Source organism: Dermacentor andersoni, chromosome 3, assembly GCF_023375885.2.
Source record: "Dermacentor andersoni chromosome 3, qqDerAnde1_hic_scaffold, whole genome shotgun sequence".
In the NCBI taxonomy this organism is placed as follows: domain Eukaryota; kingdom Metazoa; phylum Arthropoda; class Arachnida; order Ixodida; family Ixodidae; genus Dermacentor; species Dermacentor andersoni.
The window spans coordinates 74,164,266-74,180,457 of NC_092816.1; the positions used below are offsets into that span (position 1 = coordinate 74,164,266).

The following is a 16,192-nucleotide window of genomic DNA, read 5'->3' on the forward strand; positions in this document are numbered from 1 at the left end:
CAACGAAGTGCGCATAAGGTGGTGCAAGTTACGATAGAACGCGCTATTCACGTTTCAGTATTTTGAAACTTACATGGGAATCGTATATTGAAAGTTCCTTCAAAGCTTTTTGAACGTGGTAATTGATGCCCCTACTCGTAATTCGCTTTACCAACATTTCAGCTACATATTTATTTGCAGCCACAAGTAAAAATGTGACTTTCATTGACGCATTTCTGACATTACGTGTTTGCGCCATTTGACACCGTTCAATGCCGACGCTGCAGTCAAACCTGAGCTGTGTTCACGTTGCACGTAAATTAGTGACGTAAGTTCCAACTTCGCGTCACTGCTCTATATTTGGATAATGAATTGCAAAATAATGGCAAATGTAAAAAGAATCGGTGAGCCGCGACAGCTGCAGGACAGATGTAAAAATCAGCGGTCACTGTGAGTCATTTTCAATGGGCTGTGTCTGTTTTCCGCGCTCACTTGTTGAAATTTATGTGAGTAACCTTAATAGAAAGGTGGAGGATTGACCTTATAAAACAAGGTTGAAAGACCGGAAGTGCGGGCCAATAAATATTTTTGCTAGCACCTCATATTAAGACAACTTTATCTGCTCAGACATAACCATCTTTTAGGCCAAGTCAAGCTCGAGACAAGCCTCACACACCTGTATTAAGGCCTTCGGAACCTGCGCAGCGAATGTTAAGAAACTCGCACGGGCGGCTTCAGCGGATTAAGACTCCAACAATATAAGAGACTCTGGCGTCAACAACAATTTTCCCAGGCTATACGAAATCAAACGTTTGTTTTGCCCTGTTTTTGGAACGAAAACGAAGAGCACGAAAATATTGCGCAATCACTTTAGTTGCACAACACGATTGGTTTCATGTACACACATTCAGTTACACGGTCGAGATGAAATGAATGCACAAGCTTGCTGCTTCAAGTTTTTTGCTTCTTTGACTGCAGATAGAAGACGACTTCCTTCAAATCTTTATGGACGCCGAGTACAGCTGGGAAGATAATTCACAGAAAAAGCTCGAGAATGCTACAGCAAACAGTAAGTGTTCTCGTTTTGTCGTAATGTTCTGAAGCAAATGATTTCGAGGGCTCATAAAATCCTTGCCTTTCAAGAGCTTGCAGTTTTTTTTTTCAAGGGCTTTCCGTCTCCTGAAAGCCGCGTTACAGCTATCTACAGGTGTTTTGTAATGCTTTGTGATGATTGTGCTTTATGCTGCTACCTAACGCTCTAGAAGGTGGCAAAGTTTATTGTCGTCACTCTTTGCTAATGTAGTGAACCTGAGTACGTGCTAAAGTTTGCAGGGCTTTGGAAAAAAAGGATTCTGTATTGTCTATGTTAACTGTTACTGTTAACTGATAACCTTTTAAGTGCGCCGCGAAATGCCTAGGAGAAAGGACACACGGCTAGACAGGTTGCAAGCGATTCTTCCTAATCGCATATGCAAATTCTGTTTCTTCTAAATGTCGTTAGGTAATCTTGAGGCTTGGGACGTAAGACAATATGTAGGAGGAGTCTTAGCCACACTTTCTTTTCTTTGTCGTCGTGCCCGAATTTCTATAAGACCGATATATGTCTCCGACTAGCCCGGGCTTCTTCGTTATTTCAAATGTTTTCCCCCACAGTTTTCTGCCCACCACTCCAACTTAAGCCTTATGTAAATTTACAGGGCATGTAAGAGCAGAGGCACAAATGACGTCTGCGACAATTTCCACACTTTTGAACATATATAAAAAATGTCACAATGAACAGTACACCCACAAAAGAATTTTCTTTGGCTATTCGGTTCCAATTGAAGAGAAACGTGCAGTCACAATGCAGGTACGACAGAGTAGGCTCGGACTTCTCTTTTGGCCTATGTAATTATACACGCTGACATAAGGCTTCTGTTGCTCAAGTGACACACTGCTCAAGCTCAAAGTGAATAAATAACATTGATAATGAAAGAAAACCTTAAAATAATAGGCCGTCAATGAGCTGGCAATTCCTGCAAGCTAAGTTTGTGAGTAACCATTTAAATGAAACATAGCTGAACACAGAGGTTTGCAGGGTTTTGTAAGCAAAGGTCCTTGCGGAAGTTTTTCTGAAATCAAGTTCTCTTTAAAAAAATTGAATATATAAGCACAGAATGGACTTGTCAAAGTAAATTCGTTGCAGCAATTACTTGCCGTTAGTCATATCATGTGTTCTGGTTATGCTACGTTTTGCTTCCATGTTTCGGCATAACTGAAACTAGCGATCAGGCTTTTTCGGACCCCACACTTGTAAAAATGCTAGCATGATAATGATGAAATGAAAAAAAAAATGAATGCGACTACACCGCATGTCCTGTTTTCATGCTGACCTCTCACTATTAGCGTTAAGGAAAACTACCTCGGATTATTGGCTTCCCCAAAAGTGTCATCACTGTACGTCATCAAGACTTGTCGCTTCAAACATTATCGCTTCCCCTGACCCTCAAACTCAAGTTATTCGTTTTCTTCGTCATTCCATATTGCTTCTTATTTCCTTAGCGCTGAATTTTACGCGCATGTAGCTGCATGTGTTCATATTTAGTCAACCGTCAACTTTCGCTCAAATAATCTAAATATTTTCCGCCCGTAAGTGATCTGAATGAAAAAAAAAGCGACTGATTTGTAAATTTGTAAACACATTTTTCAGAGATGTCACTGGAAGAAATAACTGCCCAGGGGTTGGTATTCTTCGTTGCCGGTGTGGAGACAGTCTCGACGGCGCTTAGTACTACCACTTACTACCTCGCCCTCAATCCCGAATGTCAAGACAAAGTCATTGCGGAAGTAGACAAGGCACTCTCGGAGGTACGGGATGAATTTTCTGAAGGCTATCTTGTGTATATCACGCATGTAAAGGAAACAGCTGCATGGAGCGGGTGAGAATTCTTGAAAGCTGTAAACGGAAGTGCCGTTATCTTAACGTTAACGAAGCTGGTACCCCCTGAATTAAATACTTCAATTTTGACTTTCTACATACATAGGCGACGCCTATATTGGCAGCCATGAAGAGTTGAATTGTTATTTGTCATTATGCCTGGCTGTTTTATCAAGTACATTCCTTAAACGCTAGCTCATTTGGCTCGCAATAAATCCTTGTTGAAATAGTAGTGCGTCACGATTCCCCAACTCCCACCGCCCTGCTATTGTGCGCCGTCTTTTTTTAAGCTGATTGAGTGCGATATGTCGCGGTTTCGCCACAAAACCAATAAACAACTAGTTGTTCAGATCAACCTGCTTTACCTGCATTTAGCTGATAAGTGAAACATCTGTGTTTATTAGTGGCTGAACATCTTGAAAGGGCGGCGTAGATATTGTGGGGATGCTGTGTGGATTAGTGGATGTCGTAACACTGTTGCATCTCTGGTAATGGCTATGCGGGTGAGACACCCCGAACTGCCCACGATGATGTCGACTGTACACGAATGCCACAGGCTGGAATGAATGTAGCTGCAAGAATTCGGTTTTGGCGGGCAACCCTACTTTTGGACATAAGTAGGGTGTCATAAGTGCGGCCTTTAAGTAGACTTTTCCTGCACCACACTTTTGCTTTCGGACAGTGAAGCTCGCTCGAATTTACAAGCACTCGTCTGCATGGCATCGATCCCCATATGCAGCTCATTTTGCGCCAAAATACCACAAGCTGAAACAACACACCTGTGTCGCCTGCGGCTCGGCGTGGCGTTCATGAATTCCAACGTATTCCGCTGTGGAGCGGCCTCTGCTGCTGCGAGGAGACCATCAGACATTTTCTGTGTGAATCCGCTCACCATAATCTGGCCAGAAAAGGGCCCTCAACTACGCTGGATAGACTGGACGAAAGGCCCTTGGCAGGTAACAAAATCCTGGGACACTGGTGCCCAACACAGAAAGCGTAAAACGCGTTGCTCCTCTTCTCGAAGACATGAGGACTTTGTGCATGACAGAGCACAGTATAGCGTTTATTGGAATCTTTCACTTTACCTATGTTTATTCTGAACGGGTTTTCTTCCTATGATATTTAGTTTCCTTTATTACCATTATCTTCCAGTACCAGCGTAAAACAGCGGTTCTTTGCACTGACTAACTTTCGTATCCTTCTGTTCCTTCTCATCTGCTTGCCATTCTCCTTTGTAGTAAACATATTTATGCTCGGTCTCTCAAGGGCTAGTTATGCTTCATCGTTCTGAGAACAGTGAATTACGCCTACCGAAGGTAGCTATGTCCCGTGGACGCTGTGAAGTTCGGCGAAAATTTTATGCTCTACGGCTGTACACCACAACCGGCCGTAACTGCACCGAGGGCGCTAGTTTCCATAGCAGCCGTCACGCATGCGCAGACAGCCGTGCACTCGACGGGCACCTGCTCTCGCTAGGCCATATCCATGCCAGTAATGCTGGCACGCTTTACCGGCACTGTCCGGCGCTGGTGGCGAAAAATAGGAGCGGAGCTTTTCGCGCGTCGGCCACGTTGAAGCTCACCCGACAGCCCCAGTTACTCCAGCTATGCCTTGTCACTGGGGTATTGAGGCCACCATGGTCTTCTTGCCCTTTTGAACCACAAAAGTCTAGGTGTGTGGTCTTTTCAACCCCATGCGCTTGTTTCTTTTCTTTCAGGAAGAGGACTTAAACGTCAATCAATGTGTTTGAATTCAGAATGCAGGAGCCCGTCTAATGGGCTCATGCAATTTAGGAAACGCAGCCAATCAAGAGAACGCGTAGCGTATGCTATGAGTATATTTAACTTACCGAATATGGAAGTCAAAAAGCAAATGAGAAGGTTTTTTGTCTATTTTTTTCATTTCTTTTCAGGGAGAAGTCACCTACGATTCTATGCAGGAGATGCCTTATCTCGAAGCTTGCTTCAAGGAGGCTTTGAGACTTTGCACTCCCGACTCAATGTGAGCATGATGAAAACGTGTTTCAGTATCTCTTTCATTAACATTCACTCATTTCCAGCACAAAGCAAAAGAGTAAGACCACATGTAGCCACATTAGGGTCCTATGCGGTCGCGTGTGCGAATATGTAGGTGGTGCTCCAACACGCCGCTATAACAAACAGAATATCTTTTGAAAGGTGGGTGTTTACGAAGCTGCATAAATGTGAAAGATCAGGGCATATCTTTAAATGTAACGGGAATAACCTGACCAATGCTACGATTGATCAAAGGAGTCATCTCATAACAATGTTGTCAAGACTGCTGATACGTGGTTGATCAATATGTTCCATTATTGCGTGGGCGTCCATGGTGTGAGAGCAGTACGTGTTCAGATAGTTCGGTCATGTTTTACTCATAATGCATATTTTATAAAATAACCTGCAAAGAGTATAATGCCTTGTCTAAGGCATTACTTTCTTTGTTTTCATCTTTTTGTTATAAGAAGCAAAGCCTATATGTGACAGTCATAATACGTAGTACGACAAATTAAGTAACATCAGTCACGAACATTTATAATTTTCTCAGACATAAAGATAAAATAGAAAATAAGACAGTTCGCTATGCACGCATGGGCTGACAATTCAAGGCAGTGCAATGAATGCGTCGAGTTAGAATGCTTAGTTAGTGAATGTTACGATCAGGCAGCACTTTTGAACAAACAATGTCATCAGGTGGTCTAATACAAATGTTTATCAAACGCGAATATGTTCGTAGTGCAGAACTGCCGCAATTTCAAATCGGACCTTCATACCACAGAACCATGCGTCTCTGCACCGAAGAAACTACAGTGGCTGGCATCCACTTCAAGCCAGGGATGAGCGTCGACATTCCCTTGGCTGGAATCCACCACGATCCGGAATACTTCCCTGAACCGGAGAATTTCAATCCAGACAGGTACGCGGTCATTATGTTATCAATCCAACATGCGTGCTAATTCCTTGCTTCTCGCAATTTTGTTTACCCGCATCCTGCCATCACGGCGGGCCGGTTGAAGCATACAAAAGTCAAATATTGGTGGAAAGTTCTCTCATTTATATCTTACATTGATGACCGTGTTGAGGTCTTATTATTGCGTCTTAAACAAGTTAGAATAAAAACACTCAGGCCTCCCACCAACAGTTTGGTCCAAGCCAGCCAGCGGGCCAGCACGCTATGTTAACTCGTGACCACGCTGTCTTGCTTGGAGCATCGCGGACCCGAGAAATTTTGCAACTTGAATAGCGATGTGTGTCAGAGTGAGTAGCTCAGCTGTGAAAGTCAACAGCTTCGCGCAAGTAGCGGTGGTAAGTGCACTTTAAAAGAGAATGTGCGTTCCCATTATACTTAATATGGTAGGTGGTGCACGGCTTGTATTTGTTCGCTGCTCTCGCCTTTTCACACCTGGATGCCTGTCCAGCAAAGGTGGAACAAACTTGGACTTAGTTTCGTTTCTTTATGTTTCGCGCTTCACGCGCATTTGGTTGGTGGCGCCGGTGTTGTAAATTACGCTTTTGCACCACGCACAGTTCTTGTTTATGGCGTACCTAGCTGAAAGTGCTCACGAATGACATTTTATACTTCACACTGGCCGACAGGTTCATGCCGGAGAACAAGGACGCTATAAGGCCGTTCACATACCTGCCTTTCGGAGCGGGTCCACGCAACTGTGTCGGCATGCGTCTCGCTATGATCCAAGCCAAGACAACTCTCGCTTCTCTGCTTCAGCACGTTAGGTTTGAGACGTGCCCTGAAACAATGGCAAGTGTTAAAGAACTTTTTACCTATTAGCTCTACTGCAGACATCCGTGAAGATATGCTGCAATACAATCCGCTATGCCAAGTTTTTTCTTTTGGGTAACGAATAAAACATCAGGATACCGCTACGTCAGCTACTTCACAGACAAAAGAATGACATACAGGGCTAACTTCAGAGCTTATACAAAACTACTTTGAGCACTCACCGAATAATGTTATAATGACGTAAAGTTCACTGCGTCCTCATCTACAAAGCTTGCCCAGGCTATTTATTAAATGCCCTTGGGGTCGTTAGAGTGTAGCTTTAAAAGCAGGGGGGATGAAAACTCGCTGTTGCCTTTCTGAATCTGTCATGTGCACAGCCCATATGAAAAGGCTTTCTTTGGAATCACTATTGCTGGCTTTGAAGAAATCGATTTCTTTTTTTCAAGGGGGGGATTACACGACTAGTCTGGCTCATACGCCCTCTAAAGCACCATTATTAGCTTTTATTTGCGTCCAATAAATTTAGGCATGGATCGACGATATTGATCTGGACATCCATATGAAAGAGAAGATGGTATCTTTCTAGATTAAAGCACTGCGGATATGAATAATGCTTATTGTACTGAAATAAAAACAGAGAGTGCCGTCAACCAACGGATGGTCGATATAGACTCATAATGATTTGTTTAAGGTCGCGGAAAAAAGTGACAGTTTCGCTCGAAAGGCTAAGCATTGATTGCGACAGCAAATTACTATATAGCTATACGAATTAAGAATAATAGTTTTATCGGCCGTATAAACATCTAAACGAGGCGCTTCCTAACTAAATTAACAAGCCTTGTGTCCCGCGTGCGCAAGCAAACATGAACAGATCTCACTCGATCACCGCGGAAACTCGCTGTCAAAACGCTGGACTGAGGAAACGCAGCAGCAGCAGCAGCAGCGAGCGAATTGACCTTCCTCCTGCGTCTCGCATCGACGTGAACTAAGGCTTGAAAACACAGCACCACGGCGGACTCTGTTCCCGTCGCAGATGGCTTTCAAGATACAGCGGCACGGAGTAGAACGCTCCCCGCCCCCTCCGTACCCTGCCCCCGCATCCTAGCGAACGACGCAAGACGGCGCTCTTCCTCACCGCTTTCCTCGCTTGCCTGCGCAAGATTGAGCGGCGATCGCCGCCTCATCCTCACGCAATTTCAATCGCACATAAAGCACACGGAGAGTTGAGGCAATTTTATCGCCCTCGGATTTGCTACGGAACCTCACGGCGATGCCGACAGCGACGGAAGAAATGCGCCTGGAGGGTCCGTATAATTGCTATTGCAATAATGCCAAAATATTAGACTGCCTCGGCGCTGAGCACATATCTAACTTGGAAACAAAAGAAAATATCTGAAATTTATTTAATACGCGGAATATAGTGCTTAGAGGGGGAGAATTTAGGCTTTGCGACCATTATTTTCATAAAATAGACATTATTTATTGGCATTGCTAGATGTACAGTCAGGTTGCATTAGGTGCTCTATGAAGTGAACGTCACGTAAGGGTGGCATATTTTGTTTCTTACTGTTATATTTCAACTATGTCTAAGTGTTTTCCTGTTTCACGATTTGAACATTCTACCAAAAAATATTTGAATTCTTGAAATAACATTCTGAAGCAATATCTCATTAAGTTCGGACGGTTTATTTCGAATCAGAAATCTAAAGTGTTTTAGCAATTTACCAACGAATGCAATTCACCGTTTAATGGACATATAAACAGAGAAGTCGCCTTGTTGGCCTGAGCTAATCGTTTCAAAGAACTCTGAAATACTTCCTCTAACAGCGATGCGGTGTGCCCATGTCAAATGGAGTAATTCTTAACAAATCTGGCACAACCCATCTAACATGAATGTCGACCTTGCTGCGACTAGCAGTGAAGAAATGTAGGGACCTACCGTGTCGAAACCGCCCAAACGCCCTATATGTAAGGCGTTTATGCAGCCAGGAGGCTTTCTCGCGCTTCTATCTTAGAGTTACTGTATATAGCTCCCGCACCGAGCCATATAGAGCAACTCTATTTTCTCTAGACACGCTGCTCCATCTAGCGCCACCGCAGCGAAATTGATGATCGACGATTGTGTGAATATATATCCAGGCAAGGTTGACTATTTACGAGGCAGGTTCCACTCTGGACACCATCGGAGAAATTTACATGATTTTATCATAGAAAAGTGGCACTTATTCCATGGCACATGCCTAATGACCCTTGTTAGCCTCAAAGAGGATAGTTGAAAATTGGAACACCTTTATTTGAACATGCACAGTCAATCAAGTTCGAGTGAAAGAGGTTCCATTGAAGAGCGGTACAAACCTAGTTTCACGTACCCAGTAACACAGGTTGGCACACTCACTCGTGAGTGCACTCACTCACACTCACACACAATCACTCACACTCACTCACACTCACTCACTCACACTCACTTACACTCACTTCAAATGCGTACGTGCGAGTACGAGTGAGTGCCAGTGAGTGTGAGTGGAAGCAAGTTCGAGTGAGTGCCAGTGATTGTGAGTGGAGGTGAGTGAGAGTGAGTGCAATGAGTGTGAGTGGAGGTGGGTGGAAGCGAGTGCAAGTGAGTGACAGTGAGTGTGAGTGGAGCTGAGTGCGAGTGAATGCCAGTGATTGTGAGTGAAGGTGAGTGGAAGCGAGTGCGAGTGTAAGTGAGTGACAGTGAGTGTGAGTGGAGGTGAGTGGAGCTGAGTGCGAGTGAGTGCCAGTGATTGTGAGTGAATGTTAGTGCAAATGAGTGCAATGAGTGTGAGTGGAGGTGAGTGGAAGCGAGTGCGAGTGCAAGTGAGTGGAGGTGAGTGGAGCTGGTTGCTAGTCATTGTGAGTGAAGGTGAGTGCCAGTGATGTGAGTGGAGGTGAGTGCGAGTGAGTGCCAGTGAGTGTGAGTGGAAGTGAGGACGAGCGAGATGCCAGCGAGTGGAGAAGAGGCGATTGCGCACGCTAGTAAGTGCCTGTGAATATCAGTGCGAGTAAGTGCCTGTATAAGTGTTAGCGGAAGTGAGTGCGAGCGCGAGTGAGTGCCAGTGAGTGTGAGTGGAGGTGAGTGTGGACATGAGTGAGCGATTTTGAGTGTGAGTGGAGGTGAGCGTGAACGTGACTGATTGCGGGGCCTGGGAAAAATTATGATGAGTACGTGTGAGTGAGCACTCTCCTACACTGCCGACCTATGTCCAGAGATCTAAGTTGGGGTTAGCTATTGAAGAGTGGCACATTAGTGGCGTACACCAAGTAACCAAACTAGGCGTGAAACCGGTCAACGGATGACGCCGTTAAACCTCTTTCACGAAGTAAAAAAATCCATGACCCAAGTTTGCCCCCCATTATTGGTTTCTAACGCGGTTGGCATCACAGCAGCGTGATGCTCTATCCGCTAGGCCATTGACCAAGTGACACAAGGTGGCTGGAAAATGACAGACAGACAGACAGACAGACAGACAGACAGACAGACAGACAGACAGACAGACAGACAGACAGACAGACAGACAGACAGACAGACGGACGGACGGACGGACGGACGGACGGACGGACGGACGGACGGACGGACGGACGGACGGACGGACGGACGGACGGACGGACGGACGGACGGACAGACAGACAGACAGACAGACAGACAGACAGACAGACAGACAGACAGACAGACAGACAGACAGACAGACAGACAGACAGACAGACAGACAGCCGGACAGACGGACGGACGGACGGACGGACGGACGGACGGACGGACGGACGGACGGACGGACGGACGGACAGAAGAAAATAATCATCGTACCTCGTGATGACGAATCGGCATGGAGGTTAATATTTCCATTGCCGCCTCTATAATTTACTGAGAAAGTTAGCAGTGTCGCCCGAAGGGTGAAGCATTGACAGTGATGGCATGGTTCAGGGTTGTGTTTGAGATCCTTAGCAGGTGTATTTTCCTATACTTGGGTGCGACATTTTAGCGCGACGCAACACGCAAGGAAACTCCTGCTGCGCTGAAAAACAGCACACTCGAAGATACCAGGCATCTCACAACACTGGCCCAATGAGGAACACCAACAGTGGCATCACAGGCGTCGCACCACGATGTTGAATGAGATGAGACCGACGGGAAACCGTTTAACGTTATTCAGCGCCCTGTGAAATAATGGTTACCGCTAGTTTGATGTTTACTGCCCGTTGCGCTCAGACTCATGACACAGCAGCTCAACGGGAACGCTAGTGTGTTTATGGTGCGCGTGCGCACAACGTTCATGCTTGCTGCAGAAGGCAGCAATCATGAACGGCATCGAGGTGATTGGGAATGTCACTGATGCTGCGCTCACTTTGTTTTATTGTTCTTTTTCATGTGCAATCGAGCGGAAACTCACGACATGGTCAGTGGAAACGGCCGCGGATACACCGACGACTCAAATGCGCCTCGAGCATCCGCATGATTGCTATCTGAATAAGAATCAGTTTCGCCCAAAAATACGAAGCACTGAAAGAGATAGCAAAGTTTAGCCTTGAACTCAATCTCCTGAGACAATGTTTTAAGAACGCACAGGGGCGACATCCTAGTGCGACGAGGAACCTGCGGCTGCGCAAAAGAAACAACGCCCTCACAACTACTGGGTGCCTCACAACGCTGGCGTGCACAGGCTTTACCCCCCCCCCCCCCCCCATACCTCTACTCCCCGCACACAGGCTCAAGCAATGCGTATAGGTGTGGAAGGCTTTCTACGCTAATGTAGAGTTAGTGTATATGGCTGGCTCCCTGCAGGAGCCATATAGAGTAACTTTACGCTAGCGTGATGAAGAGCGCCGCCATCGGCGCGTGGTTCCCCTTCAACGGTGCACGAGAAAAGGCAGCTTGAAAACCGTCACCGTTTGTAGCTCGAAGTGCGCTGCCCAATCCGCTCAGACCACAGTATGCGCCACGGGGGTGTTGCGCACGCAGCCTTGCAGCAGAAAAGCCAGCGTTTTTGCGCACAACGTTCATGCCAGCAGGGCAAGGCAGAACGTTGATCTAGGGCTCTGCTGCAGAGTCGATTTAGTGGCGTGATGTGCCTGTTCATTTGGATTATTCGCTTTTAATGCGGTTAGCATTCTTAGCCTATTTGCCTCCACTTTGGCAAGCTGCTGCTGATATAGCTACCCTGAAACCTCGCGTTCTCGCGCGAAATAAAAACAAGAAAATAATTAAAGTATATGTCCAACGGTTGGTTTCAAACCCGGAACCCTCAACACAACAGTTCGATGCTATGTAGCCACTAAATAGAGAGAGAGAGAGAGAGATAGAGAGAGATTGTGTAGAAGAGGTACAGGATGGGCACGTCTATAGAAATCCCCCATACATTTACAAGCTTAAACCGTGCATATCAGCGCTATCAGACGTTCTGAACTAGAGGCGCGTCGCAAGGCAGTAATTTACGGATAAAAGTGTGAATTCGCACTCGCCTTGCTAACAATGAAGGAAGGAAAGAGAAAAGCAGAAGGCAAGGAGGTTAGCCAGAATAAAGTCCGGTTGCCTACCCTACACCGGGGGAATGGGAAAGCGGAAAACAAAGATGACAAGGAGAGAGAAGAGAGAAGGAAAGAAGGAAATTAGCGTTGAGTTCGATGACGCGTGTGGTCTAATAGTAATTGCACTAATAGTCGCAGACCTTCACACAAGCCAGTTGTTCTCAAGAAGCACAAAACTACCTTCACCGCTTTATGGACCGACGAGCGGTGGGGGAGGTGTTCCAGCAGCACCTGTACAAAAAGCGACCGATTGTCCAGTTTTTGGAGAGAGCAAGTTCTTGTGTTTCTGGGGCATATCGTGGACAGTGGCACAGCCGGTGGTCGATATTTTCTTCGGTGCCGCAGACCTTGCACGCTGCACTGTCGGTCACTCAAATTAATGTAGAGTATGCCTTTGTGAAGGCAACTCCTAAGCAAAGGCGACAGAGAAACGTAGCTTCACGTCGAAGAAGTCCGAATGGAGGTCGGAGTTGCAGTGAGGGGTTTAATCGATGCAGTCGTTTAAGTCTTAAGTTTGGTGAGTTCCACTCGGTCAGTGAGAGACTGCGTGCCAGGTGTCGAAGCAGCCTTGCGGCGGCTGCCCTGGCAAGCGGAATAGGAACGCTATGCTCTTGATGTGGTGTGAGAGCAGGGTTATCGGTGGAATCATTGCCACTGGTTCCACAATGGCCAAGTACCCATTGAAAGACAACCTCTTGGCCTTTTTGCTGGACGTGATGGTGACGATTTCGTATGTCAGCTGTTCATGACATCCGCGTCGGAGAACTGACTGCACGCACTGTAATGCCGCTTTTGAGTCAGGGAACACAGCCCATTTTCTAGTTATTTCAGAATCAATGAATTCCAGTGCACGAAGCAGAGCCATTAGTTCTGCCATCGTTGAGGTCGTTACATGAGATGTCTTGAACCACAGTGTTATTCCTCGCGTTGGTATAACCAGCGCACCACCATAACTGGACGACGTAGTCGAACCATCGTTATAGATGTGCACGTGGTTGCTGTACTATTCATGCAAGAGGAGTAAGCTCAGTTGTTTTAGAGCAGGGGCCGGTAGATCTGACTTCTCCTGTAGTCCTGAAATCATTATATGTACTTCTGAACGGCTCAAACACCACTGAGAAAACACTGGCTTGTACGCAGGTGCGTAACCTGAAGTAAACGAGGCACGATGTGCTCTAGTAGTAGCGCTAAATGTCGAGTAGGGCCTTTAAGCAGTGAGGCTTGCCAGGTGGTGGGAAGGGGTCCTAGCTGAGAATGAAAATAAATGATATATACGTAGAAGAACGAACCGCTCATATGTGCTGTTGCTAACGAACCCGAAGCAATAGAAATCACAATATCTTCGCGCAAATAAAGGTGTCTCCAGAGATACTTTGTGCCGCTACAATTCTTGAATGCTAGCTGCAGTAACGTGGACAGTCAATGCAACCGCCGCGGTAGCGTAGTGATTATGGCATTCTGCTTCTGAGCTTGGTCGCGGAGTCGTTCGCGGCTGTGTCGGTCATATTTCCATGGGGGCGAAAATACAGTAACACTTGCGTGCCTTCATTTAGGTGCTCGTTAGAGAACCCCAGAGAGAGAGAGAGAGGGAATATAGGAAGGCACGCATGTTAACAAGTTAAGAGTCTGGTTGGCTACCCTGCGCTGGGGGAAGAGAGAGAAGGGAGAGAGAAGGTGTAGATATGTGTATGGACATTACTTGAGTTAAAGCTGCTCGCGCAAACCGGACATTCTGAGAAAGCACAAAAGTGCCTTCACTGCCCTCTGGGCCCATGATTGGTGGGGACGGTGCTCCAGTACTGTCTGTTCACTCAGAGGACGATCACCTAATTTCCTCAATGTGTTGGACAAATATTGCTTTTGTGCTTGAAATTGGGGACAATGGCACAATAAGTGGTCAGTGTTCTCCTGTCGCAGATAAGGCAGCTCGGACGTCAAACCAAGATAACAGCTGCGTCCCCTTTCCTCTCTCAAGGACCGACGCCGCGAGACAGCTTCCCAGTCTAGCTCGCACGAACTCCTTAGCAGAGTGGAATACCGCACATACAAGGCGCACAAGACTGCACAGACTAAACCCGTCACTTCAAGTCAGACCTGCGGCCGGTCTGCACCGACGCGAAGCGTCTCTTCTGCGTCGGTTGTGGCTTGGAGTTGCCTTCATGAATGGTTACTCAGCACTAATTGGAATGGCTGATAGTCCTGCATGTGATGTTTGCGGATGCGAGTAGGCAGAACCCCAGGTGGTCAAAATTGTTCCGGACTCCCACAGTACGGCGTGCCTCACAATAGCATCGTGTTTCTTGCATGTAAATGCTACACTTTATTTTTTTTTATCAGTCATCGTGAGATACGTTCTGATAAAATTTGTGCAGTTTAAGGCATTGCACGTCTTTCAGGTCACTAGAGACCTTCTAACCTTCCGCGCACTTGATGCCGAGACAGCACGACGGTGGTGGCACCAACGGCGAAAGCGACCTCATGGGTCCGTACAATGAAATATTGGGGCCAACTTTTGCATAGCCCAAGCAGGAGTGGAAACAATGTATGCTGATAACGAATATTTAGTGCATGGTAATGTTCAATAATACTATAACACATAATAACAATCACCGAAAAGAAAAAAAGTACCAACGTCAACTGGTACGCAAATAACTGCGCGGGAATATGCGGTTGGTCGCTTCAACGGAAAATATAATACTATTGTGGGACAAAAATATGCCATTTGAAAAGTGATTCTAATCTGTTATTGTTCTGGTGAAAAGGGAATACTTGTAATTTATTCGTGGTTGCAGATGTAGGTTAAACTGTGCGAATTGTAATGTGTATTCCCAGTTGAGAACGGTTACAGATAAGATAAGGGATTTAGCCAAAGATCATGATATCATAGCTGGCAAACAAACTTTTGTCTGACCAGATTTCTGTGTGTGTTGATCGTAACACTATCATTAGTTCGCATGAAGTTGCCAGGGGAAAGACACCGCGTATTCCTGATGAATATAAAGATAAATACAAGTAGTTAGATTTTTTTTTCAAGATTGTCGACGTCTTTTCTTGTGCAAGGGTTCCGCACCACACATGCATAATTTAGCAGTGACCTGATTATAATATGAGGCTAGTAACTTAAGAAGATTATTTAGTCAAGGATTCAAAAGACCGAGCTTGCGAGCCGCAGATGCACTGGGTAAATCAGTGTGCATGGACCAGGTTAGTCGGCTTGCGATCGTAATATCTAGATCCATAATACTGTCGGTTTCGACTAAAGGAGTGCCCCGTGTGTGATATTCGTATTCAGGGATTATTTTTATCATTTCTGCGCAGGAATTGAGTTTCCTTGTCATTAAGTTTCATCCCCCCAACGTTACACCACTTCGATGCAGCATTAAGGCTATTTTGGTTCTCTTTTAAATCTCAATGAATCGCAGTCTAAAACTAGTTTTGATATTTGTCAAAGACAACGCTTTTGAATGCCTGTTGACTACACTAAATTTTGTGCTTTCTTCTGCTCAACAGATTCCGCTGAAGTTGAAACCTGCACAAGTGTCTCCTTTTTTCGACGGTCCATTGCTTCTGCGGCCAGTGACCCGTCAGCCCTCGGCAAACAACGTTTCAGGATGATCTCGAGTGTGTCTCGCACAAAAAGCGAGGTTTATCCTTGCTTACTGAAAAGAAGTTCTTGCTAGGCAAATTGGAGCGCTTTACTGTGCATTCATTTTGATGCCGCGAAAAACAAACGCCTCAGTGACGGCACGACCTACAGAATCAACTCTCCCTCTGTTTAATGAAAGGAGGGCATGAGAAACGTGAATATATATATGTCCGATTGACCGTTTGCAATACTTCGCACCTCGAAACACCCTTAAGTGATTTTCTTTGCTTTGATATGGTCATGAGGAGTGTGTGTCAAAAGAACCTATCTGTGTAGAATACAAGGAGACTCATGCGCCGCAAACGCGAGCTTGCGCTGTCTTTTTTTATATAGAGAGCTTTGAGCAGTTC

At 45.8% G+C, this 16,192-nt stretch overlaps 1 protein-coding gene across 1 annotated transcript in view; it reads left to right on the forward strand.

Moving 5' to 3' along the window:
* The window catches only part of LOC126545110 (uncharacterized), an 81,458-nt gene that overhangs the window by 17,877 nt on the left and 47,389 nt on the right, over positions 1 to 16,192 (forward strand). Inside the window, exons 9-14 of the mRNA XM_072286842.1 lie at positions 958 to 1,048; positions 2,669 to 2,826; positions 4,809 to 4,897; positions 5,693 to 5,830; positions 6,511 to 6,673; positions 15,707 to 15,799. Coding sequence (XP_072142943.1) covers positions 958 to 1,048; positions 2,669 to 2,826; positions 4,809 to 4,897; positions 5,693 to 5,830; positions 6,511 to 6,673; positions 15,707 to 15,799 — 732 coding nt within the window. The remainder of the gene's footprint in view (positions 1 to 957; positions 1,049 to 2,668; positions 2,827 to 4,808; positions 4,898 to 5,692; positions 5,831 to 6,510; positions 6,674 to 15,706; positions 15,800 to 16,192) is intronic.